This window comes from Suncus etruscus, chromosome 12, assembly GCF_024139225.1.
Source record: "Suncus etruscus isolate mSunEtr1 chromosome 12, mSunEtr1.pri.cur, whole genome shotgun sequence".
Classification (NCBI taxonomy): domain Eukaryota; kingdom Metazoa; phylum Chordata; class Mammalia; order Eulipotyphla; family Soricidae; genus Suncus; species Suncus etruscus.
In genome coordinates this window covers 6,830,017-6,853,530 of record NC_064859.1, presented here as the reverse complement: position 1 = coordinate 6,853,530, position 23,514 = coordinate 6,830,017, and the positions used below count along the sequence as shown (strand labels likewise).

The 23,514-nt window shown below is 39.3% G+C and overlaps 1 protein-coding gene and 1 pseudogene across 2 annotated transcripts in view; one reads left to right on the top strand and one right to left on the bottom strand.

Moving 5' to 3' along the window:
- AKAP7 (A-kinase anchoring protein 7) overlaps positions 1-23,514 on the top strand; it is a 157,377-nt gene that overhangs the window by 50,405 nt on the left and 83,458 nt on the right. For both annotated transcript variants that reach the window (XM_049785207.1, XM_049785206.1), the window contains exon 5: positions 15,298-15,410. In XM_049785207.1, coding sequence (XP_049641164.1) covers positions 15,298-15,410 — 113 coding nt within the window. The remainder of the gene's footprint in view (positions 1-15,297; positions 15,411-23,514) is intronic.
- Positions 5,062-5,260, bottom strand: LOC126024984 (uncharacterized; annotated as a pseudogene).

Genomic DNA, 23,514 nt, shown 5'->3' with positions numbered 1-23,514 from the left:
GTGCTTTTCATGCCTCATCCCCGCCGACATAGATTGTTCTTTTTTTTTTGATGTGAGACATCCTCACTGGTGTAAGGTGGTACCTCATTGTTGTCTTTATTTGGATTTCCCTATTGATGAGTGAAGGTGAGCATGTTTTCATGTGTTCATTGGCCATCTTTCGGTCTTCCTCAGAGAAGTGTCTATTCATTTCATCTTCCCATTTTTTTATGGCTTTATTTGGTTTGGTGGGGCTCAGCTTTCTGAGTGTTTTGTATATTCTGGATAGCACCCCTTTATCTGATATGATGGGTGAAAATATTTTTTCCCAGTCAGTTAACTGTCTTCTTGTGTTAAGTAGGGTTTCTTTTGCCATGCAGAAGCTTTTTAGTTTGATGTAGTCCCATTTGTTTATGTTTGACGCTAAAGTTCTTGCCATTGGTGGTCCATCCTCGAAGACCTTTTTTGATATGTAGGTCTTCGAGTGTTCTACCTATTTTCTTCTCTATAAACTTTATAGATTCGGGTCTAATTTCGAGGTCTTTGATTTATTTTGAGTTGATTTTTGTGTAAGGAGTGAGGTATGAGTCAATTTTGAATTTCTTGCATGTGGTTTTCCAGTTGTACCAACACCATTTGTTGAAAAGACTTTCTTTGTCCCATTTCAATTTCTTGGCTCTTTTGTCAAAACTTAGTTGACTGTATTACTGGGTGCTTATGTCTGGAAATTCTGTTCTAACCCACTGGTCTAAGGCTCTGTCTTTGTACCAGTACCATGCTGTTTTGATCACTATGGCTTTATAGTGTAGCTTCAGGTTAGGTAAGGAGATGTCACCCAGCTTCCTGTTTTTCAGTATGTGTTTGGCTATCCTGGGTGTTTTATGGTTCCAAATAAATTTTATTATTGATTGTTCTAAGTCTTTAAAGAATGATGCATGGATTTGGATGGGGATTGCGTTAAATCTATATAGGAGTTTGAGTAGGATGGTCATTTTGACTTTGTTGATTCTACCTACCCATGAGCATGGAATGTTCTTCCATTTCCCCAGATCCTCTTCAATTTCTTTCTGAAGTGTTTTGAAGTTTTCCAGGTATAAGTCCTTCACTTCCCTGGTAAGGTTGATTAGGTACTTGATGTTTTTGATACTATTTTAAATGGAGTTGTATTCTTAATCTCTCTCTCTTCTTCTTCGTTATTTGTATAGAGAAATGCTACTGTTTTTTGTGTATTGACTTTGTAACCAACCACTTTGCTGTAATGGTTTATTGTTTCTAGGAGTTTTACTGTGGACTCCTTAGGGTTTTCCATGTATATCATCATGTCATCTACAAAAAGAGATAGTTTTAATTCCTCTTTCCCTATTTGATTTCCTTTGATTCCCTTCTCTTGTTTGATTGCTATTGCTAGGACTTCTAAGACTATGTTGAATAAGAGTGAAGAGAGTGGACATCCTTGCCTAGTTCCTGACCTTAGTGGGAATGCTTTCAGTTTTTCACCATTAAGGATAATGTTAGCTGTGGGCTTTTCATAGATAGCTGTAACTATCTTGAGAAAGGTTCCTTCCAGATCTATTTTGCTTAGTGTTTTCAACATGAATGGGTGTTGAATTTTGTCAAATGCCTTCTCTGCATTGAATGGTATGATCATGGGTTTTTTGTCTTTTTTATTATTGATGTGGGGTATGATGTTGATTGATTTGCATATATTGAACCAGCCTTGCATCCCTGGGATGAAACCCACTTGGTTATGGTGTATAATCTTTTTGATGTAGTGCTGGATTCGTTTTGCTAAGATATTGTTGAATATTTTTGCGTCTATGTTCATTAGTGAGATTGGTCTGTAGTTTTCTTTCTTGGTGGTATCTTTGCCCTCTTTGGGAATCAGTGATATTGGCCTCATAAAAGGAATTGGGGAGAATTCCTGTCTTTTCAATGGTTTGGAAGAGCCTGTGGATCAGTGGAAGTAATTCTTGGAATGTTTGATAGAATTTACCTGTAAAACCATCTGGGCCTGGACTTTTGTTCTTGGGGAGTTTCTTAATTACTGTTTCAATTTCCTCCGACGTGATTGGCTCATTTAGGCTTTCTAAGTCCTCCTTTTCTAGTCTTGGAAGCTGGTATTTTTCCAAGAATCTATCACTTTCTTCAGGGTTCTCTAGCCTAACTGAGTATAGTTGTTCATAATATGTCCTCATGATGTGTTGGATTTCTTGGGGTTCTGTTGAAATCTCTCCCCTTTCTTTTTTTTTTTGGTTTTTGGGCCACACCCTGCGTTGCTCAGGGGTTACACCTGGCTGTCTGCTCAGAAATAGCTCCTGGCAGGCACGGGGGACCATATGGGACACCGGGATTCGAACCAACCACCTTTGGTCCTGGATCGGCTGCTTGCAAGGCAAACGCCGCTGTGCTATCTCTCCAGGCCCTCCCCTTTCATTTGTGATCCTGCTTATTTGGGTGTTTTCCCTCTTTTTTTTTTTGGTGAGTCTTGCCAGTGGTTTGTTTATCTTGTTTATTCTTTCAAAAAACCAACTCCTGGTCTCTTTGATTTTCTGTATTGTTTTCTTAGTTTCTTTGTTGTTTATTTCTGCTCTGGTTTTTATTATTTCGTGTCTTCTGGTTTTGTTTGGGTTTCTTTGTTGCTGTTGTTCCAGCTCCTTAAGATGGTTCTTTAAGCTGCTGATTTTGTCGTTTTCCTCTTTCCTGACATATGATTGTATTGCTATGAGTTTCCCCATGATTACTGCTTTTGCTGTGTCCCACAAGTTTTGACAAGTTGTTTCTTCATTGTCGTTTGTCTCAAGCAATTTTTTTATTTCTCTTTGAATATCTCTTTGACCCAGCTGTTTTTGAGCAGCATGTTGTTTAATCTCCAGGTGTTGGATTTTCTCCATTGTTTCTTTTTACAGTCAATTTTGACTTCTATTGCATAGTGATCTGACCGGGTGCTTCCAATGATCCTTACCTTTGTGATTTTATGCAGGTTAGATTTGTCCCCTAAGGCATGGTCTATTCTGGAGAAGGTTCCATGTGGACTTGAGAAGAATGTTTATTCTGCTTTCTGGGGGTGGAGGGCCCTATATAAGTCTATAAGCCCTAGTTCTTCTAATTTTTCATTTAGGGTTCTTATTTCTTTGTTAGTTTTCTGTCTGGTGGATCTGTCCAGTGGTGATAGTGGAATATTAAGGTCTCCCTTTACTATCACATTTCCCTTCATGTGTTTCTCCAGTCTTGCAAGCAGTTGCCGTACATATTTTGCTGACTCTGCATTAGGTGCGTAGATGTTAACCAGCGTTAGCGCTTCTTGGTCTAGTGTTCCCCTGATCAGTAAGTAGTGACCCTCTTTGTCTCTGATCACTTTTTTGAGGTTGAATGCAATTTGGTCTGATATAAGAATGGCCGTCCCTGCCTTTTTTTTTTTTTTATTATTTCGGCCTGTATAATTGATTTCTATCCTTTTATTCTGAGCCTGTGCCTATCTTGTATTTGTAGGTGTGTTTCTTGTAGGCAGCAAAAATCTGGTTTATGTTTTCTAATCCAGTTCTCTATTATGTGTATTTTAATGAGAGTGTTTAGTCCATTAACATTTAATGAAGATTATTGATAGAGAGGGCTGTTGTGCAGTTGTGTTGTTCAGGGTGGTTATTACAATCAGGGGTTTGGATTGTATAATTCATCTCTGAGTAGGTCATTTAGGTTCAGTTTTGTTTGCGCAAATAGTGCAAGTTCATTTTTGCTTGAGAATGATTTTAGTCTTCCCATCCATATGAATGAGAGTTTCGCTGGATAGTGGACTCTAGGTTGAAAATTTCTTTCATTCAGTTGTTTAAATATGTCATTGCACTGTCTTCTTGCTTGAAGTATTTCATATGGGATATCTGGTTTGATTCTAATGTTCCTTCCTTTGTATGTGAGGATTTTTTTCTCCCTTATTGCTTTAAGTAGGTCACCTTTCCCTTTGTTTCTTACCATTTGAATTACTATGTGTCTTGGAGTTGGTTTGTTAGGGTCTCTTTTTTGGGGGGACTCTTTTAACGTCCTGGATTTGCTCAGATGTGTCTTTTCCAGAGGGTGGGAAAATTTTCTGCTATTATCTCCCTGACTAATTGTTCTTCCCCTTTCCCTTTTTCCTCCCCTTCTGGTATACCTACAATTGTTAGATTGTTTCTTTTGTCTTTGTTCATTAAATACTGGACTTTTACTTCCAGTGCTTTTCCTTCTATTTCTTTGTTGGCTTCTTTGTTGTCTTTTGATTGCAGTTTATCTTTGAGTTGTTCTATGTGATTCTCGAGCTGTGCAGTTCTGCTCTTCTGGCTTTCTACGGTTTTACGTATTTCATTTAATTCTGTTTGTATGGAGTCTTTCATATTTTGTAGGAGTTCTTGTTTAAATTGGTTCATTTGTTCATCTATTGATTTATTGTAGTCTCTGGCCAGTGTGTCTTTCTTCTAGCATGACTTGGAATTCTATTCTCATGGCTGCTTTTAGGTCTTCCTCTCTTGGGTCTGTGAGTTTTGGTGGACTTGGGAACTTGTTCTGATTTCTCTCTATCTCCCCTGTTAATGTTTTCCTTGGTTTACCCATCTTTCTTTGCATTTATTGGCTTGGCTTGGCTTGGAGTGCAGTGCCTTCAGGTTTCAGCCCACTTTTGCCAGTGTGGGGCTGGGTCTCTTCTCTGTATGTGGCTCTACGTAAGTATGTTGGGTGATGTCGCTGAGTTTTGGATCTTCCCTCGTCCTCAGTTTAGCCTGACCAATCACCACTCCCTTCAAGTCAGACAGTGCAGGTTCACTCTCTGGCCTGTCCCTGTTACCTTGAATGGCTGCTTTCCACCCGCCCTAGTCGGTGACCTCCTGCACGCACTCTGGCCTGTTCCGGGAGCTCAAGGTTCCCTAGAATGGCCGCTTTCCACCCGCCCCAGTCGGTGACCTCCTGCACCCACTCTGGCCTGTTCCGGGAGCTCAATATTCCCTAGAATGGCTGCTTTCCACCCACCCTAGTCCGCGACCTCCTGCACTCACTCTGGCCTGTTCCAGGAGCGTCAGGTTCCCTTGAATCTTAACTTTTTTTTTTTTTTTTTTTTTTACCACTGCATCCTCTACCTCTGCCTCTTCTAAAGGAAGAGAAGAATGAGCATCAATGGCCAAAGACAGTCGCAGAAGCTACACGTAGAGCCGGCTTCATGCTCAGGAGAGGACGCTCTGGCTCCTCCTCGTGGCTTCCGGTGCTCTCAGAGAAACTTCTCTAGTCACATACTATAGAAATTATCTGAAAGTATAGTCTTTTGATTATAGATTTTAATAAGATAGCTAAATGTTTATCTGGTTTATGAAAAATTTTTGATAATGAAAATTATAGATTGAAACATATGTAGAATTTAGTTATAGTCAATACATGTCAATACTAGTGCAATTATCTTGTGAATTCTTGACAATATCTTTGTCAAAATATTTCTCTTATTTTAAAAAGGCTTCAGGATTAGGATTTTTTCCCCCAACAGTATTTGTAGTATAATTTTTTTATTATTTTGATCATATTTTACAATCTAATAGCTTTGTTTTCAGAAGAATTAATTTTGGTTGGTACTCTTCGAGCATGCAGGATTTGATCACATATATTCTTGTAATTGTGGGTTTTTCTATGTGTTGTGATGGTATTCATTGGCTAAATGATGTAGGCAGCCACACTCCTCTTGCTCTACCGTTTCTGGGTGGGTCGACTTGCCTCCAAGGGAGGGGAGTCCTCCGTAGATGAAGCCTCTCACAGAATCAAATCTTAGGCCTGAGCACGCAGCAGAGAAGACAGTCCAGAGAGAAATGCTGGGCTTCAGTGATTCAGCACAGTTCTTAGTGTGATTTTTTCTTCTTGTTGCGATGGTGTTCTTTCCTTAGAAAGAGCGCCCAACCGTGTAGCGAAGTGGAGCTTCTTTTCAGCCCACTCCCAAGAGATTCATGCGACAGGATAGGAGACAGACACACACAGGCAGCACTCACAATTTTTCACAGTCGGGCCCCACTGGGCAGGCGTAGTTTCATAGATTTTCCCAGCCTGACATCCTACTTTTTTCTTTATTATTGTGGATACCTTACCTAGTGGTGTTTATAGGTCAGTGCTGCTCTAGAACTATCTTGGTGGGCTACTTGGGTCGTGTTTAGAAGAATTAGTGCTAGAGATTGAACGTGGATTTAATTCGGAAGGCACGAGCTCTTTAGTGTCTCAGCTTTCCACATTGCCTTGAGTGATCCTGTTTCTCAGGCTCACTCAGCACCTTCTCCTGTCCCATCGTTATGGAGTAGCTCATAGAGCTTAAAAACGTATGCACACTTACGCATTTATAGCCCAAGGGTATTTGGCAAAATCATACATTTAATATCACACTTCTCCACACTTTACAATGATGAAATTGCACTGAAAAGCTTTTTGCATAGAAATGAATATGTGACTTCATGCAGCCTTTCCAGCAGAAACTCTGACTTTCTGGTTTGACTTTGATTTTTGTTCCTGCCTGGCTGTCAGAGATTATAGAGAATCACTGATTCACTATGGAATAACTAATCCTTCTTTCAGAAGTTGCACATCGTGGATGTTATTCACATTCTCTGAGTTCTCTTGGTCCCAATGATACACTCACAAAGGAACTTTTTTATTTTATTTACATTTTTGATTGGTGGTTTTTACTATCTGGTTTTGTTCCCATGACTACTCCTTTTGATATTTTCTCTTGCTCTTGGGAACTTTGTCCCACAGTTCACACTATAACTCTAACTGCTGCACTTTGAACACAGTCATCCACCCATCTGACTCATGGTGAACTGGTGTGTTTTTCAGAACCAGCTGTGCTGCTTATACAAAGCTGACCCAGTGACATTCAGCTGTTTTCTTATCTTCAGCTTCCAGTTATTGGTAGCTTTTATTGTTGCTAAGATAACAATTATAGTAATAATTCTCTCCCCCACAGTTACTACGATTTAGGTATTCTTTTTAATTGAAGTAACCTTGGCTTTTAATAGTATATGAATTTAAGTGTAATGTCTGCATAAACAATTTGATCCCCATCATGTCTAATGCCCATCCTCATCACATTATTTTTCATTATTATTATTACTTTTTATTTAAACAACTGTAAATTACAAAGTTATTCATAACTGGGTTTTAGACATACAATGTTTTAGGACGAATCCTACCACCAAAGTCAACTCCACCAGTGTTCCCAGAGTCCATCCTATGCCACCACATTCACTACAGCCTGACATTATAACAGGCACCTTTTTAAGTTTGATTGTTCAAGTTTGTGTCTTGTGATTTCATTGTTAGTTGACTCTGGTTTGGACTTTTAGATCTGTCCTTTCTTAACCCCATCAATGCACCTGAAACCCCTCGGCCTCTGTCCCCCATAATTTTATATTTGTCTTTCTCCTCCTCACTTTTTCTTTTTTTTTCAAGAGGATATTAAATCATTTATTGATTACACATGATAATGGATGACATACAAACTTCATTCCCATCCATAATTTTATCTGGTACCATAATTCAGTGTAGGTATATTGCATAGGATGTGCCAACAATGATTTAAAACCAAATAAAACTTTATTGACTGCTTGGGTGACCCCTTTAATAATGAATTCCAGGGTCATAATACAGGAATAAACTGTCAGTTTATCTACACCAAAATTTCTGAAGACCATGGCTTCTCTGCCCAAGCAGGATATAAATAAATTTCAAATGGAATCTGGCATCACCCTGAAGAATTCTAACTTCACACTGTTGGGTTAATTTACCAAGATGGCTTCAGAGTCGACTAACTTTACACCGCACATTAAAAAAAAAAAGATATTTATTCAGCGTCATGATCAAACTATTACATTTAGCAATCAACAGCATGGGTGCAAAAAAAAAAATCTACATCGAAACCCTTTGTTGGAATGCTTTACACTTTCCACAGAACAAAAACTAAAATAATCTGTTATACAATTAGCCACAAATACAGTCCTTGAGTTTTTTTGCCCATACACATGAATATTGTCTAAAACATGTCTTCTTTGTAGCAGCTAGGCCCTGCCACCACTGTGCTTGGCTGAGTTCACAAATCTGTTGTAACCTGTAGCTTCCCTGTCACTTCTCTGGCTATCCTCTCCTGCTAAGCTTTGTTTCCTGGCAATTAAAACCTTCTGCCACTGCCATAGCTACTGCTACTGCTGGAACCACCATAGCCACCTTGGTTTCGTGGTTTGGCAAAGTATTGGCCTCCACCACCATAGGGGCCTGAGCTTCAACCTCCAAAGTTTCCCCACTTCATGGGTCCAAAATTTGAGGACTGATTATTGTAGTTGCCAAAAACATTGTAACTTCCACCACCTCCAAAATTGCTTCCATCATTGCCAAATCCATTAAAAAATAAACATTTTGAGTTTTGGATCACATCTGGCAACGTTTAGGGGTTACTTACAGCTCTCTGCTTAGGATTCAGCCCTGGTGGTTCCCTAGTATTGCTGGCTATGGCCAAGAGACTCATCAGGGTGCCACGGTAACACATTTACCACATTCTTGGGCCTTAATATTAAATCCCAAACTGGGCCTCCTAAACATTACTTGGAAGGCTACCTCTCAGAAGACTAACTTTTTTTTGGCCACGCCCTGCGCTTCTGGGTTACTACTTTACTCCTGAATCTGTGCTCAGAATTACTCCAGACAGACATTGGGGGCTATATGTGATGTTAGGGGAAGAACCAGGGTTGGCCATGTTCAAGGCAAATGCCCTACCTGCTGTACTCTCACTATGGCTCCCCCAAATAATAACTTTTCATTAAAATTATAGCCATATTATTTTGCATAGAAAAATGTCTTGAAATGGTGACACAGCGGTCAGGTGTCTTGCCTTGCCCGCGCTAGCCTAGGACAGACCGGCATCCCATATGGTCCCCCATATAGTGCAGAGAGAGCATTTCAGTCCTTTGTGCATTATTCCTTAATAATAATTATTATTATACCATAATATCAATGTCTATGGTTATGGTAATGGCACTGAACCCATTTTTCATGATAACTTTGGACATCTTTTGTTTCATGGCCTTTTAATCTGAGACTATAGTCCTCCAGGATGTTCTTATAGACATAAAATAACTTCCTGGATGCATAGAGATTGTACAGAGTTTAAGATCTTTGCCTTGGATATGTTTCAAATTCCTGGCACCATGTATGAGCCACTCACTTAGCAACTCAAAGGGTATTCTTTGAGCACAAAGCCAGAAATAAACTCTAAGCACCTCACCACACCACTACCATTAAATGCCTTCCCGATTAACTTAGCTATATTTTATTGATTCTTCTTTGCAAATAAGAATCAGTATTTTTCTTGGCATTTTAATGATCTCTTAGGAGAGAAGGAAAATCTCCTGGTGACAGTGATGATCAGCAAAGAATTTCTAGGACATGCCCCAAATTTACAAACCTTAGTCAAAATGTCACATAGAACATATATTAGTTAAATTAAACTAACAAAAGAAGATGTAAAAAGTGACAGAATAATACATTTAGAAGTTGAATATTTCTTCTATTCTTTTTTCCTTGTGTTGTGCTGATCCTCCTTCCAGCAAAGATAACCATGTGTTCAAATGGAGACAAGTATAACAAAAGAAATACAGAGAAACATTTGGGGTTTCATCAATTAAATATAATTATAGTCAGCGTCCCTGTTCTGATGCAAAGGAATATTCCTTGTGTTGACTAGGGAAAAAAAGAGTTAGAAACCAAGCCTGAATCTGAGTTTCTGTCCCTTCTACATCTCCTGAATAAAACCAATACATATATAATGCTGAGAACAGGAGTAACCCTTCTCTGTTTTTGAGAAGTTCTCAGAGACAAGGAAGAATCTCCTTTGCTCTCAAGGTTCAGTGGAGGTGAAGAAAGGAGATGATGTGTTCTGGTAGCCTTAAAATATCCAACACTGTTCAGCTTGGTTTGAGAAACTTTGCTCAGCCTCTGTGTACAAGAGGACACAGACAAACTCCATTGAGTTTCTGGGTGCCCTGGTCTGGGACAGCTGAGTAATAGAATTAATTATTGTGTACCCGAGTGGGCAATGAAGTTTAAGTGCTGTTATGAGAATGACAAGGGGACCCAAGTAAAAACCAAGCCGGGGCATGACTCAGGAGATGGTTTTTGGTGAGTAATGGCCCCAGTGTTGCCCACACAACCTCCTTACCTACCCAATCACCCATCAAAAGCACCATGGCTCTCTTTGTTGTCTTCCCAGGGCAGAAAGAGAGAGTAGTACTTTGAACTTCCTGAGAGTTGTTTTTTTCTGGTGGAGAAATTATTCTACCTAGAAGAATGTATTCTAGCTGAAATATGGGTAATTAAAGAAAGATCAGTATCATATAGGACTGTTCCTATGTTCCTTGTCAAAAATCCTCTCTGCCTTTCCCCATCAAACATAGAATAAAAGCAGGAGGTCCCTGCCAACTTCTTTAAGTCCATTTCTTATCCCTTTTCCCCTAAATCTCACTTACTCTCTTTTTTTTCTTCTTTTTTAGCCAGTTTTATACCCATTAAACACTAGACCACAGAAGTAGTTCCTGCTACCAGGACTTGTAAATCTGAGTCCACTTGGTTCAGGTGACGTTCTCAAATGTCTTTATCTTTATGTCAAAATTCTCAGATCACCATTTCTAAAACAGTAACTTCTTTTTTTTCGTTTGTTTTGTTTATTTGTTTTTGGGCCACACCCGGTGATGCTCAGGGGTTACTCCTGGCTGGGCACTCAGAAATCCCTCTTGGCTCGGGGGACCATATGGGACACCAGGAATTGAACCTGTGTCCATCTTGGATCGGCTGTGTGCAAGGCAAATCCCCCACCACTTTGCTATCACTCAGACCCCAAACAGCAACCTCTTTTTTTGTGTGTTGTTTTTGTTTTTTTTTTTTGGGTCACACCTGGCAACACTCAGGGTTACCCTTGGCTCTACACTCAGAAATCGCTCCTGCAGACTCGGGGACCATTTGGGATGCCGGAATTTGAACCACTGTCCTTCTGCATGCAAGGCAAATGCCCTACCTCCATGCTATCTCTTCGGCCCCAAACAGCAACCTCTTAATCCTTTTTTTTTTTTTTTCTTCGTTTTTTTGGCCACACTCGATGACACTCAAAGGTTACTCCTGCCTCTAAACTCAAAATTCACTCTTGGCAGACTCGGGATCATACGGGATGCCTGGAATCGAATCCAGGTCCATCTGTATTGGCCACATACAAGGAAAATGTCCTACCACTGTGCTATCACTCCAGCCCCAATCCATTTCATTTTTTAACCTCTTTCTTGCTTTGTTTTTTTTTTGGGGGGGGCACACCCAGTGACACTCAGGGGTTACTCCTGGCTATGCGCCCAGAAATCGCTCCTCGCTGGGGGGAACCATATGGGATGCCAGGGATCGAACCGAAGTCTGACTTGGGTCAGCTGCATGCAAGGCAAACACCCTACCACTGCACTATCACTCTGACCCCATTGCTTTATTATTTTTTATATCACTTATTTATACTGTTTTATAATTTTGCTTGTGGCAGCCAATATATGGATTTTCCACAAAGGTAGATGTTTCTTTTTGTTTATTATTGCACTTGAGCAGAAGCGACATAGTTTAGTCTCTTGGTAATTATTTGCTATGAATGAATTAGTAAATGAGTTTGCCAACTGAAATTCCTATCTGCTAAAATAATTAAAAATAATTCATCTACCTTATATTTAATTTTGGGTGCCTCTCAAGTATTCCTCAGGAGACCTGGGGTCCCCAATTTCCAATTGTTGGCCAGCTGGATTGAAAGTCAGTGCTAGGGCCTGAAGATATGGTGCCATTGCAAAAGAGTGAACTCAGACCTCCTCCAAATACCATGCACAAAGATCAAATCCAAATGGATTAAAGAACTTGATATCAGACCTGAAACCATTAGAACAACACGTAGTAAAGCACTTCATGACATTGATACTAAAGGCATATTCAAGGAGGAAACAGCATTCTCTAACCAAACTGAAGCAGAGATAAAAATATGGGAATATATTAAGCTGAGAAGTTCTGCACCTCAAAGGAAATAGTGCCTAGTATACAAAAGCCACCTGCAGAATAGGAGAAACTATTCACACAATACCCATTGATAAGGGGCTAATACTGAAAATATACAAGGCACTGACAGAAATTTACAATAAAAAACATCTAACCCTATCAAAAAATGTGGAGAAGAAATGAACACTTTGTCAAAGAAGAAATACAAATGTCCAAAAGGCACATGATAAAACGCTCCACATCACTAATCATCAGGGAGATGCAAATCAAAACAACTATGAGGTACCATCTCGTGTCACAGAGATTGGCACACATCACAAAGAATGAGAACAAGCAGTGCTGGTGAGGATGTGGAGAGAAAGGAACTTTATTCACTGCTGGTGGCAATACCATCTAGTTCAGCCTTTATAGAAAACAATATGGAGATTCCTCAAAAGACTGTAAATTGAGCTCCCATATGATCCAGTTATACCACTCATAGGGATAATATACCCTAGGGACACAAATATACAATACAAAAATGCCTCCCACACACCTATATTCATAGCAGCACTATTTACAACAACCAGACTCTACAAACAACCCAGATGCCCTTCAACAGATGAATGACTATAGAAAGTGGTACATATACACAATGGAATATTATGCAGCCATCAGGAGAGATGAAGTCACGAAATTACCCTATACATGGATGTACATGGAATCTATTATGCTGAGTGAAATAAGTCAGAGTAAGAGATATAGACACAGAAAAGTTTCACTCTCTATGGGTTTTAAGAAAAACAAAAAGCCATTATTTTAATAATACCCAGAGACAACAGAGATGTGGGCTGGAAGAACCGGCTCTTGATGTGAAGCTCACCACATAGCGTGGTGAGTTTAGTTAGAGACGACTACACTAACTATCATGACAATGTTAATGAGTGAGAGAAATGGAATTCCTATCTCGAATATAGGCAAGAGTGTGGGGAAGGGGTGGGGAGAAATGGGCATTGGTGGTCGGAAGGTTGCACTGGTGAAGGGGAGTGTTCTTTTTATGACTGAAACCCAACTATATTCAAGTATGTAATCAGGGTGCTTAAATAAAGGGAAAAAAAGATATGGTGCCATTGAGATCCTGCAATGCTGGGTGTTAACTGAGCCACCCAGATGGTTTTTGAGGGCCTTGCTGTCTACACTCAGCAGTGCTTGGGGTCCCCAAGGTTTCACTTGGTAATCATGCACTTTAACTCCTGTAGTGTCTCTCCATCTCCCAACTTTTTCCTTTGTTTAATAATGTTTCTCAGAAGTAAGAAACAAGATTTGGGATGTAACAGATAGGAAGAACTTTATAGTCAGATTTGGGCTTATTTTCTGTCTATGTCACCAAGATATATCACTTGAATCACCTGATTCTTAACTGGGCTATTCTTGTTTCAGAGTCTCAGTTTCTTTTTTGTTTTGTTTTTGGGTCACACTCATCAATGTTCCAGGATTACTCCTGGCTCTGTGCTCAGAAATCGATCCTGGCAGGCTCTGGGGACCATATGGGATGTAGGGATTCGAACTACTATCTATTCTGGATCAGCTGCTGTGTGCAAGGCAAACACCCTACCATTGTGCTATTTCTCCAGCCCCATCTCAGTTTCTTAATTGAAAAAAATTAAATAATAAAAAATTTAAATAATTACTTACCTAGGGACCTGGAGCGATAGCACAGTGGCTAGGACATTTGCTTTGCATGTGGCCAAACCAGGTTTGATCCCTAGCATCCTATTGCTGGAGCCTTACAGGAATGTTTTCTGAGTAACCAGAAGGCAGAGGCAGTAGTAATCCCTGAGCACCACCAAGTGTTGCCCCAAAACAACAACAATAATAAAAACCCAGAATAAAAAAAAAAAAAAACCTTCTGTGTTGGAGAATAGAATAGACAAAATAGGGAGAATAAAGGTAAGGTTCAGTTTATAGGTACAGATAGCATTGACTATGTTCTCTGGATACAGTTTTTATATCCTTTTGAATTTGTCTCTCCCAATCTCAGGTGTTTGCTTGCTCAGTTATATTTGAAGATCTCTTCTCCACAAGATTCTGTAAGGGGAACTGTTGTAGGTTTCTATTGTTTTCATCTTTGAAAGTCTTACTTTTCTAGTATATTCTGTGAACTTTTCATGCCTTTTATTCTCATTTTCCCCCCTCAACCCTGTAAGTTAAGTTGACACCTTCTGCGTCTTTCCTTGCATGGCATTCAGTGGATGCTGAGGCAGTGACGAATGCATCTTATTTCTCTCAGATCACTGGCCTTCACTATATCGGATAGTTTCTTGCAAACCATTGTTTTCTATGCTTTATCCTATTTTAATTTTTTTTCAGAAGGGAAAGAAAAGCAGATTCTTGTTAATTGTAATGTTTTCAGAGGCATAAGTTTTTAAGCAGAAAGTTGCTGCTTTTCTACATATTACCCAAAGTTGGGAAATTTCTATAGACTTAGTTGCTATACTATATTTTGTATAGTATATGTTTATCAGATAGTATTATTTTCCTCTTTTAAAATAAAAATGTTATGCCTGAAGCCAAATCATGAATAACTTTGTAATTTCATAATGACTCAGTATAATAATTTTAATAGAAAAAAGCAAAATATTTTATAAAAAGTATGTACTTTTTTTTTTTTTTTTTTGGTTTTTGGGCCACACCCATTTGACGCTCAGGGGTTACTCCTGGCTATGCGCTCAGAAATCGCCCCTGGCTTGGGGGGACCATATGGGATGCCGGGGGATCGAACCGCGGTCCTTCCTTGGCTAGCGCTTGCAAGGCAGACACCTTACCTCCAGCGCCACCTACCCGGCCAAAAAGTATGTACTTTTTATGATAAAATGATTTACCATTTTTGGGTCAGTGAGAGTACATTAAGTAAGGTGCTCACCTTGCAAGTTTGATCCCTGGCATCCCTATGGTTCCCTGTGCCTGCAAGAAGTGATTTCTGGGTGCAAAGCCAAGAGTAATCCTTGAACACCACCGGGTGTGGCCCCAAAACCAAAAACCAACCAAAAAAAATGAGCAGTAAGTGGGTAGGGTTTACCTTGCATGCGGCCAACTGTGTTAGATTCCTGGTCCCCCCACATTGTCCCCTCACACTGCTAGTGGAGATCCCTGAGCACAGATCCAGGAGTAAACTCTGTACAATGCTGGGTGACCCCATTAAAATTGAATAATTTAGTATTTTTAATTGCCCCTTTAGCAAAGAGAATCATATTATAGTAACATTTTTTGTTCCTTTCAATTTTTTTTCAGAGGTTGCCAAAAAGACATTTCAAGTAAAAGGGATTTTGGCAGGAGAAAACAGAAGTTACAAGCCTCATTTGACCTTCATGAAATTGTCTAGAGCACCATATCTTCGAAAGAGGGTAATTGTTTATCTTTATTGTAAGCTTTTTTGTTTGTTTGTTTTTGGGCCACACCTGTTGATGCTCAGGGGTTGCTCCTGACTATGCGCTCAGGAATTGCTCCTGGTTTGGGGGACCATATGGGATGCGGGGGGGATCAAACTGTGTCTGTCCTAGGCTAGCGCTTGCAAGGCAGATGCCTTACAGCTTGTGCCACTGCTCCGGGCCCTTATTGTAAGCTTTGTTTTACTGGACACACCAATGTTTTTTTCCCGGATAGGGGACTGTTAATGTAGATTATGTTTATTAGTAAGGTCTTTTCCCCCAGGTTTATTAAGATTTATATTTAATGACTCTTTACTTACAAAAGTTCTTTTGACCCCTTAAAACATGAATTTGGTTGACCATTCAATATCATAAATCTATAAAATATTGTAAACATTTTCTCAAGAAGATACCTTGAAGACAGAAGAGATAGTACAGTGGACAGGGCACTTGCCTTGTATCTGTCTGACCTGCCTCCTCATTTGATCCCTAGTACTAAATACAGTTCCTTGAGCGTGGCTGGGTATGATCCCTGCGCATGGAGCCAGGAGTAAACCCTGAGCACTGCTGGGTTGTATCCCCATAAAAAAGATACCTCCCATTTTTCTCTCTTTTCTTCTTTTAAAATCAAATGCCATAAATCACTAATAACCATATTAAGTACATTTTAGAAATTTTTTTTTTACCTCTGTAAGATGTGCCTGCCTGGGACTGGGCTAAAAAAAAAAAAGAAAAAGATGTACCTGCCTGTAAGACGCACATATTTTTTAGATGCTCTCCTCCCCTGCACTCAGGCTTCAGCTCCAGGAAGCATCTGCTCCATCAGATGCACTTTTAAGGGGAAAAAAGTGTGTCTTCTGGTACAAAAAATATGGTATTCATTTAGGTTTTGGGGCTGTATCTGTTGGTACTCAGCGACTACACCTGGTTCTGTGTTTAGGGAGTGGTTATGTTGGGAGGAATGGAAAAATCATCGAACCTAGCCCTCTTTTGGATGGGAATCTTGCAGGTCAGCCCTTTCTTTCTTTCTTTTTTTTTTTTTTTTTTTTGGTTTTTGGGTCACACCCGGCGGCGCTCATGGGTTACTCCTGGCTCCACGCTCAGAAATCGCTCCTGGCAGGCACGCCTTACCTGCATGCTATCTCTCCGGCCCCAGCAGGTCAGACCTTTGAGCTCTTTCTCTCTCTTTGATTCTCTAGAATATTTAAAAATAATTTATGTTAGTAAGGACTTTGAAACTTGGAATGACTTGGAATGATTTTGAAACTTGAAACTGACTCATAGATTGACAATTTTCTGAGCTTTTTTTGCTTTTTATCTTTCTTGTTTTTCTTTTTATATGGATTGTCCTCTTCTTTTAAATGAGAGCACCCAAATGTTTGATAAAGCACACTTACCAAAATTATGCTTTGGAATTTTGACAGTAACATCTCAAACTGCCTTTAAGTGATTCCTTGGAGGTTAATTTCACAGGACTTGCTCTCTTGTATTATGAATAAGAAATATGATACTTAAGGAAAGGGTATATAACTAAAATGACTTCACCTTCTTAATTTCTGGGCTCCTTTAAAGACCCTTTTTAAATCTCATTCATTTTCTTTCCTCTTACAACATAATAAGTCCAGTTCATCCAAATTCATTTCTATAGTTGAGGAACATCTTGAAACAAATTATATTAATTTAGTAACTGTTACTGTCTGTCATGTGTCAGATACTGGGTCCAGGATACCTGGAGTTTTAGTTAATGCTGCAGAATTTATTTTTTTGTTGTTGTTGTTGGGGATGATTTCCCAGGCAGTTTCTGGAGCTCTGGTATGGCAGTTCAGTTCCAGGGCCCAAGGATAAGGTCCCTGCAATGCTAGAAACTGTCAGTTGGACTCTGGTGTTCAGAGTCTTCCAGAGTAGTGCTCAGATGCATGTAACCTCTGGAACTACACCCAGTGTTGCTTGGGAAGCCATGTGATACTGGTGATCAAATCCGGGTTTGCATGTGCATTAATTACTTGTACTATCTCCTTGTCCTTAACTTGCAGATATTCACCTTCTATATTTTCACCTTCTATGTATAAGGCCTGAAGGTTGAAGTGAAAGACTTTGACTTTTGATATTAAGTGAATGAGTTCCAGAGTGATTCTGAACCATGTGGTTTGTGGAATAATATACTCTGTGGTGAACAAATATTCAGTATTTGTATGTAGTAAATTCTTGGCTCCAATATGAAAATAAAACCAAATGAAAAAGTGGCATAAATAAAACCAGATTTTCTTGTAGCTTAGAGTGCAGATTATTTGAAAATCTTAATCCTTTAGCTTCTTAATTTTTTGTTTATACTTCTAACTTAATTTTTATAAATACTATTTTTCTTATAAGGGAATGATTATTTTTTTTGTTTTTTTTTGTTTTTTTTCGGCCACACCCGTTTGAAGCTCAGGGGTTACTCCTGGCTAAGTGCTCAGAAATTGTCCCTGGCTTGGGGGGACCATATGGGACACCGGGGGGTCGAACCGTGGTCCTTCCTTGGCTAGTGCTTGTAAGGCAGACACATTACTTCTATCGCCACCTAACCGGCCCCGGGAATGACTATTAATAAAGATAAAAATGGATTGTATAAAGGCCAGAGCAATGCCGCAAATTTTTACCAATCTGAAGAAGGTCAGGGGGTGTGATAGAAAGATGCCTGGGAACCCACACACCACAAGAAAAACCCAAAAGACAATGGGAAAACCTGTACTTCCAACATAAGCATAAGACCTGTAATACACCACCTCTTTACCTGCTTTCCCCCAAATGTAAGGTAGTCTTTTGCATCACTTTGGTCCTTTAAAAACTTCACTAACTCATTTTCTTTCTTTCTTTTTTTATTTTTATTTTTTTTAAATGTCTGTCCTACATATACACATGTGAGCACATACATTTTTATTCCCTTTTTTTTAGGTTTATTTCTTTCTTTTTTTTTTTCTTTTTTATCATTCTTGGGTATGTGACCTGTTTCTCTTATCCCCTCTGTCCACCCCCAAATGCACTGACAATATAGTGTAGCACAATTTCTCCCTGCAAAGGCACACTAAAAAAAGGGGAAATCTTACATATAAAAAAGAGCTCTTATCTACTAGAGATAGGAACTCATAATTGTTTACAATACAGGGATATCTCCTACCTTGAAAATATGTCATGTGGAATCAACTTAGACCTCAGGTGATTAGATATCATTCATCCAGCCTTGAACCCTGGATCCCAGACATAGAAACAGCACAGTTCTTTACAACAGCTGCAGGAAACAAATCCCATCCGGGACAGCCTTAATATTGCAGGGTCACCAACAAGGGCCAGCTCTAACATGATATCCTGACAACGAGGAAAATGTGAACAACTTGACCTTAGAGCAGATTAGCCTACCTTACCAGCTAACGACAAGACAAAACCAGAAGACTTGTCACCCTTTGGTAGGTCCAAAAGCCAAGATCGCTATTTACAGATGACTGGCTGATAGAACCATGACCAGACTGTATACATCTTGGGTCCAATAAAAAAGCCCTAGTTTAGGGTTTGAACTATGACCTGCACAATAAACATGATCCCCAGTTCCAAAGGTCTGGCAGAGACAATTGTAACGGAATGGGGCTTCTGGAAGCACAAAGAAAGATGCTATCCTAGGTGCCATCCTAGGTTCAGCGCAAAGACCAAGATCACCAACCACAGAAGATGGATTAAAATGACTCTGAGGGAACAGAACCTCTAGAACCACAAAGACTGACTTCATCATAAGTCCCACTTCAGGATCTGTGCAGATACTGAGACCTCGAGACACAGAGGTCTGATTGTATCACCCAGGACAGAGCAGAAGTCTTCCACACACCACAAAAGCACCACCGGGAGAGTAAATGATCCTGAACAGAGTCTATAGTTGATCCCATGACAATATATTCCAAGGACGGAGAAACCCCATATTTCTTAGGCCAAGTGAATTCCTTTTCGAATGACCCCAATATTTACTGTGCCAGGGCAGGAGGGAAAAAACAAAAATACAAAAAGCACAAAAACCTTGGTTATTTTTTATATATTATTTTTTATCTTCATTTATTATTATTATTATTATTTTTATTTACCTATCTATTTTTGGTCGATTTCTCTGTTTGAGTGTGATTATTGAAATTGTTGTCCCCAGTTATACTTATTTTTTTCTCTTCCTTTCTTTTCTTTCTTTATGTGCTATGCCATGTTTCTTATTTCAAGACCATGGCGTGTTTTTTTTTTTGTTTTGTTTTGTTTTGCTTTTGTTTGTTTATTTTTCTTTGTTTGTTTTTCGTGGTGCTTATCGATATAGCTGGAGTCCTCACTGGATATCTGACACTTCTTTTGGTACTGGTGGAGTGTTTCACCTTCTTTTTCTCCTTCATCTCTCAAATCGTTGATGAGAGCCCCTAGAAGGATTCCGCCCATTTTTGGCGTATTAGACTCTTACCCCAGTTTATTACTTTTCTCTTTTTCAAACAAAACCATGCATCTTGAACTAGCTAGTCCTGCCTCCAATTAGAGGGGGAAATAAGGGAGACATCAAGACCAAACAAGTGCAAGACTATTAAGTAGTAGGTCAGATACAGAGGGGACCACATATTCTAGCCGCCCTGGGGGTGAGAGAAGAGGATATGGGAGGGAGGACAAAAATGGAGGTGTAGGGAGGACAATTTGGTGATGGGAATCCCCCCTGATTTTATGTAAATATGTACCTAAAATAATATTGTCAACAATATGTAAGCCACTATGATCAAAATAAAAATTATATTAAAAAGAAAAAGGCCAGAGCAATAGCACAGCAGGTGCATTTATGACTGAATATCCATTTTAAACCTTTTAACCTTTTAAAGTAGAAATAATATACTTATTGTTTGGATTTACCATCATTAACGATTCTTGTCTTGAGGAATAATTAAACTGATTTTTGTTTCTTTGCTACACAAATGCTGTAGTGAGCACACATCCTTTGGATAATATGTTAATACCTTTTTTTATTTTTGGTTTTTTGGTTTTTGGGTCATAGCTGGCAGCGCTCAGGGGCCACTCCTGGCTCTACACTCAGAAATCGCCCCTGTAGGCTCAGGGAACCATATGGGATGCCAGGATTCCATCATCCTTCTGTATGCAAGGCAAATGCTTTACCACTGTGCTATCGCTCTGGCTCTGATATGTCAATATCTTAAAGAACCTGTTTGTTGGGGCTGGAGAGATACCATGGAGGTAAGGCGTTTGTCTTGCACACAGAAGCTTGGTGGTTTGAATCTCAGCATTTCATATGGTCCCCTGTGCCTGCCAGGGGTGATTTCTGAGCACAGAGCCAGGAGTAACCCCTGAGCGCTGCTGGGTGTGACCCAAAAACGAACCTGTTTATTGACATTTGATTTTAATATTAAAGGATGTTGTACAAAACTGTGTACAAAACAGCTTTTCAAAACAGTGGCACCATTTTAAACTCCAACCACATTGTATGAGAGTAACATTTTTGGTGATAAATTTGAGGAAGAGATACCATCAGAGACTCTGAATAGTATCTTTTAAATTGGCATAACCCTTTTAAAAAGCTGTGATTTGAGTAACTCACAGAAAAATTAAAATATTCACATTCTGTAAAAAGTTCATATTGCTGAGATTACTCCTAGGGGAGAAGGAAAGAAAAAGTGCTCACGTTGGTAAGGCAATTAGTTTGATCTCCCAGGCGGCTCACAGATTTCAAGTGCTCTGATACCTGGTTCCCTTCTGAGGCCCAAACAAAACCTGTGAAGTCTGGTACTCAGTGGTGCTCAGGGCTTATTCCTGGATAAATGCTCAGAGATCACTCCTGGTGGGGCTCAAGGAACCATGTGAGGTGATGGGGATAGAGCCCTGGTTAGCTATTTGCAAGCCTCATGCTCCAATCTCAAGGGATTGGGGAACATGGGTCTTGAATGAAGTTTAAGTTGATATTGTCTAAAATGGAAAATTTGTTTAGTCTGGCTCTTGTTCAGTTTTATAATTTTAATGTATTCTTTTGGACTTATATTTTTCAAGGTGTGATCTTTGTTTCTGTGATCTATAAACATTGCAGAAACTGGTGAGAAGTGTGTGGCTAAATAACACTTGGTGGCAGAAGAAGACCAGTTTCTAATCTAACGCATTTTAGTGCAAGTCTAGATAGCTTCAGAAATAACTGATATTTTTCATGGATGTTGGTTGTTTTAAAATATGTATTATTTTTTCATTGTTAACTTTTCTAATTACTTTTTTCATTTTATTAACATAACACTTAACAGTAAAAATTAAGACTAATTAAATGGTACTGTCTTACTTTTCACAGTCAGATAATGAGAGAACTTAAGAACTAAAGAATTGGGGCTGGAGAGATAGCATGGAGGTAAGGTGTTTGCCTTTCATGCAGAAGGTCATCAGTTCGAATCCTGTGTTCCATATGGTCCCCCGTGCCTGCCAGGAGCAATTTCTGATTATGGAGCTAGGAGTATCCTGGGTGTGACCCAAACTGCAAAAATAAAATAAAATAAAATAAAATAAACCCTAAAGAATATTTTTTAAATCTATGGCCATGATTCTCACTTAGACTAGTTTTTTTTGAGTGCAGAATTTGATGTGAAGGGTAGAAGGGTGTTTATTGGTTAATATTATGAGGGGGAGTAAGAGATGCTGACAAAAAGAAGTCATCAGTTGGAGTAGCAGTGGGAAGTAGAAATAGAGAATAAATTAAAAATTCTACTCCTATGGTATAATATAAACCTAGGCCCTGAATTGTTTCTTGATTGGGTATACAGGGCTGCTTGTAACCTAATAAATGTTTGATTAGCCAAAGCAAGTTACCTGGCCCCTTCTGAGTCTAAAAGCGTAGGTTGTATAATCTGCTGAGGAAAGGGAGACTGGTAAGAGGGACAGTGAATATTTCGAACAATTCCATAGTCTGTCTCAGCACTGTTTCCCAAATGTACAGGGAAACAATGATGAAAGTCCTTTTTTCCATCAACCATTTTTACTGCTAGTTAGTGTTTGACGGAACATGATTTAGGAAATGCTGAGTTTGATAATTTTGGTTTAAAATATATTTTTGCTTTAGGAATCCAGACTGGGTGACCCATCCTGGGTCAGCTGCGTGCAAGGCAAATGCCCTATCAATGCACCATCACTCCGGCCCCAGACTGGGTGAAAATTTTAACTTATTTTCTAGCATTTGTGTTCACAGAAGAAAAGTGTAATTTAAGCAGCAATTTTTGAAATGTAACCAGCCCATTTTAAGTTTAGATTGTTATAGTTTGGATTTCTTGATTCTATAAAGTTGTTGACTTTGGCTTGAATATTTAGTTCTGTTCATGTATTTTTTCCTCCACTGATGCATCTGAGACCACTTGGCTCCTGGTCCCCACTCTTTCTTTATTATTTCTTCTTCTTAATTTTATAAAAAATTCTTAAATATGAGGTAATACAAAGTAATTCATGTCTCAAGGATCTCTGAAAAAGGCAGGAGCTCCTATCTAAAAGATAAAAAGGGAGTGGCTGATTTTTGCATAGGTGCAGCAAAAGTTGGGGAAAATAGAAAGGAAAGAAAACTTTGAACTAAAAACTGAATCATCCTGCATAAGACCAACTGCAGGCTCCGGGTGTCCTAAGTTGCCTAACCCAATTTTTTCTTCATGGTCCCAGGAGAAGTTCTCCTCAATCTCCTCAAGTCACATTCAGGTTTTTGTAATTCGATATCTTTGTTTCTGTATAGATCCTATCCTATGTCAAAGTCAGGGTGTCACAGAGAGTCTTCTGGTTTCATCTCACCCTTAGATGGCGAAGCAGGGAATCCTGCCGATAAAGCAAGTTGTTGCTGTTTCCAAATCATCAGGGTGTCATATAAATTCACCCTGGAGCAAGTCAGTATTAGGGCAGCATTAGGGCCTTCCCCTGGTGCTGGTGCAGAAAACTGCGGGTTTCAAAGATGAGATCCAGGTTTGGTGGTGAATGGTCAAGGTCCAATTGACTGAAGCCTAAGTCAAGTCACTATGACAAATGTTAAGGGTGAAAGATCCCATTGCAGTATAAAATTTATGACTACTTATCC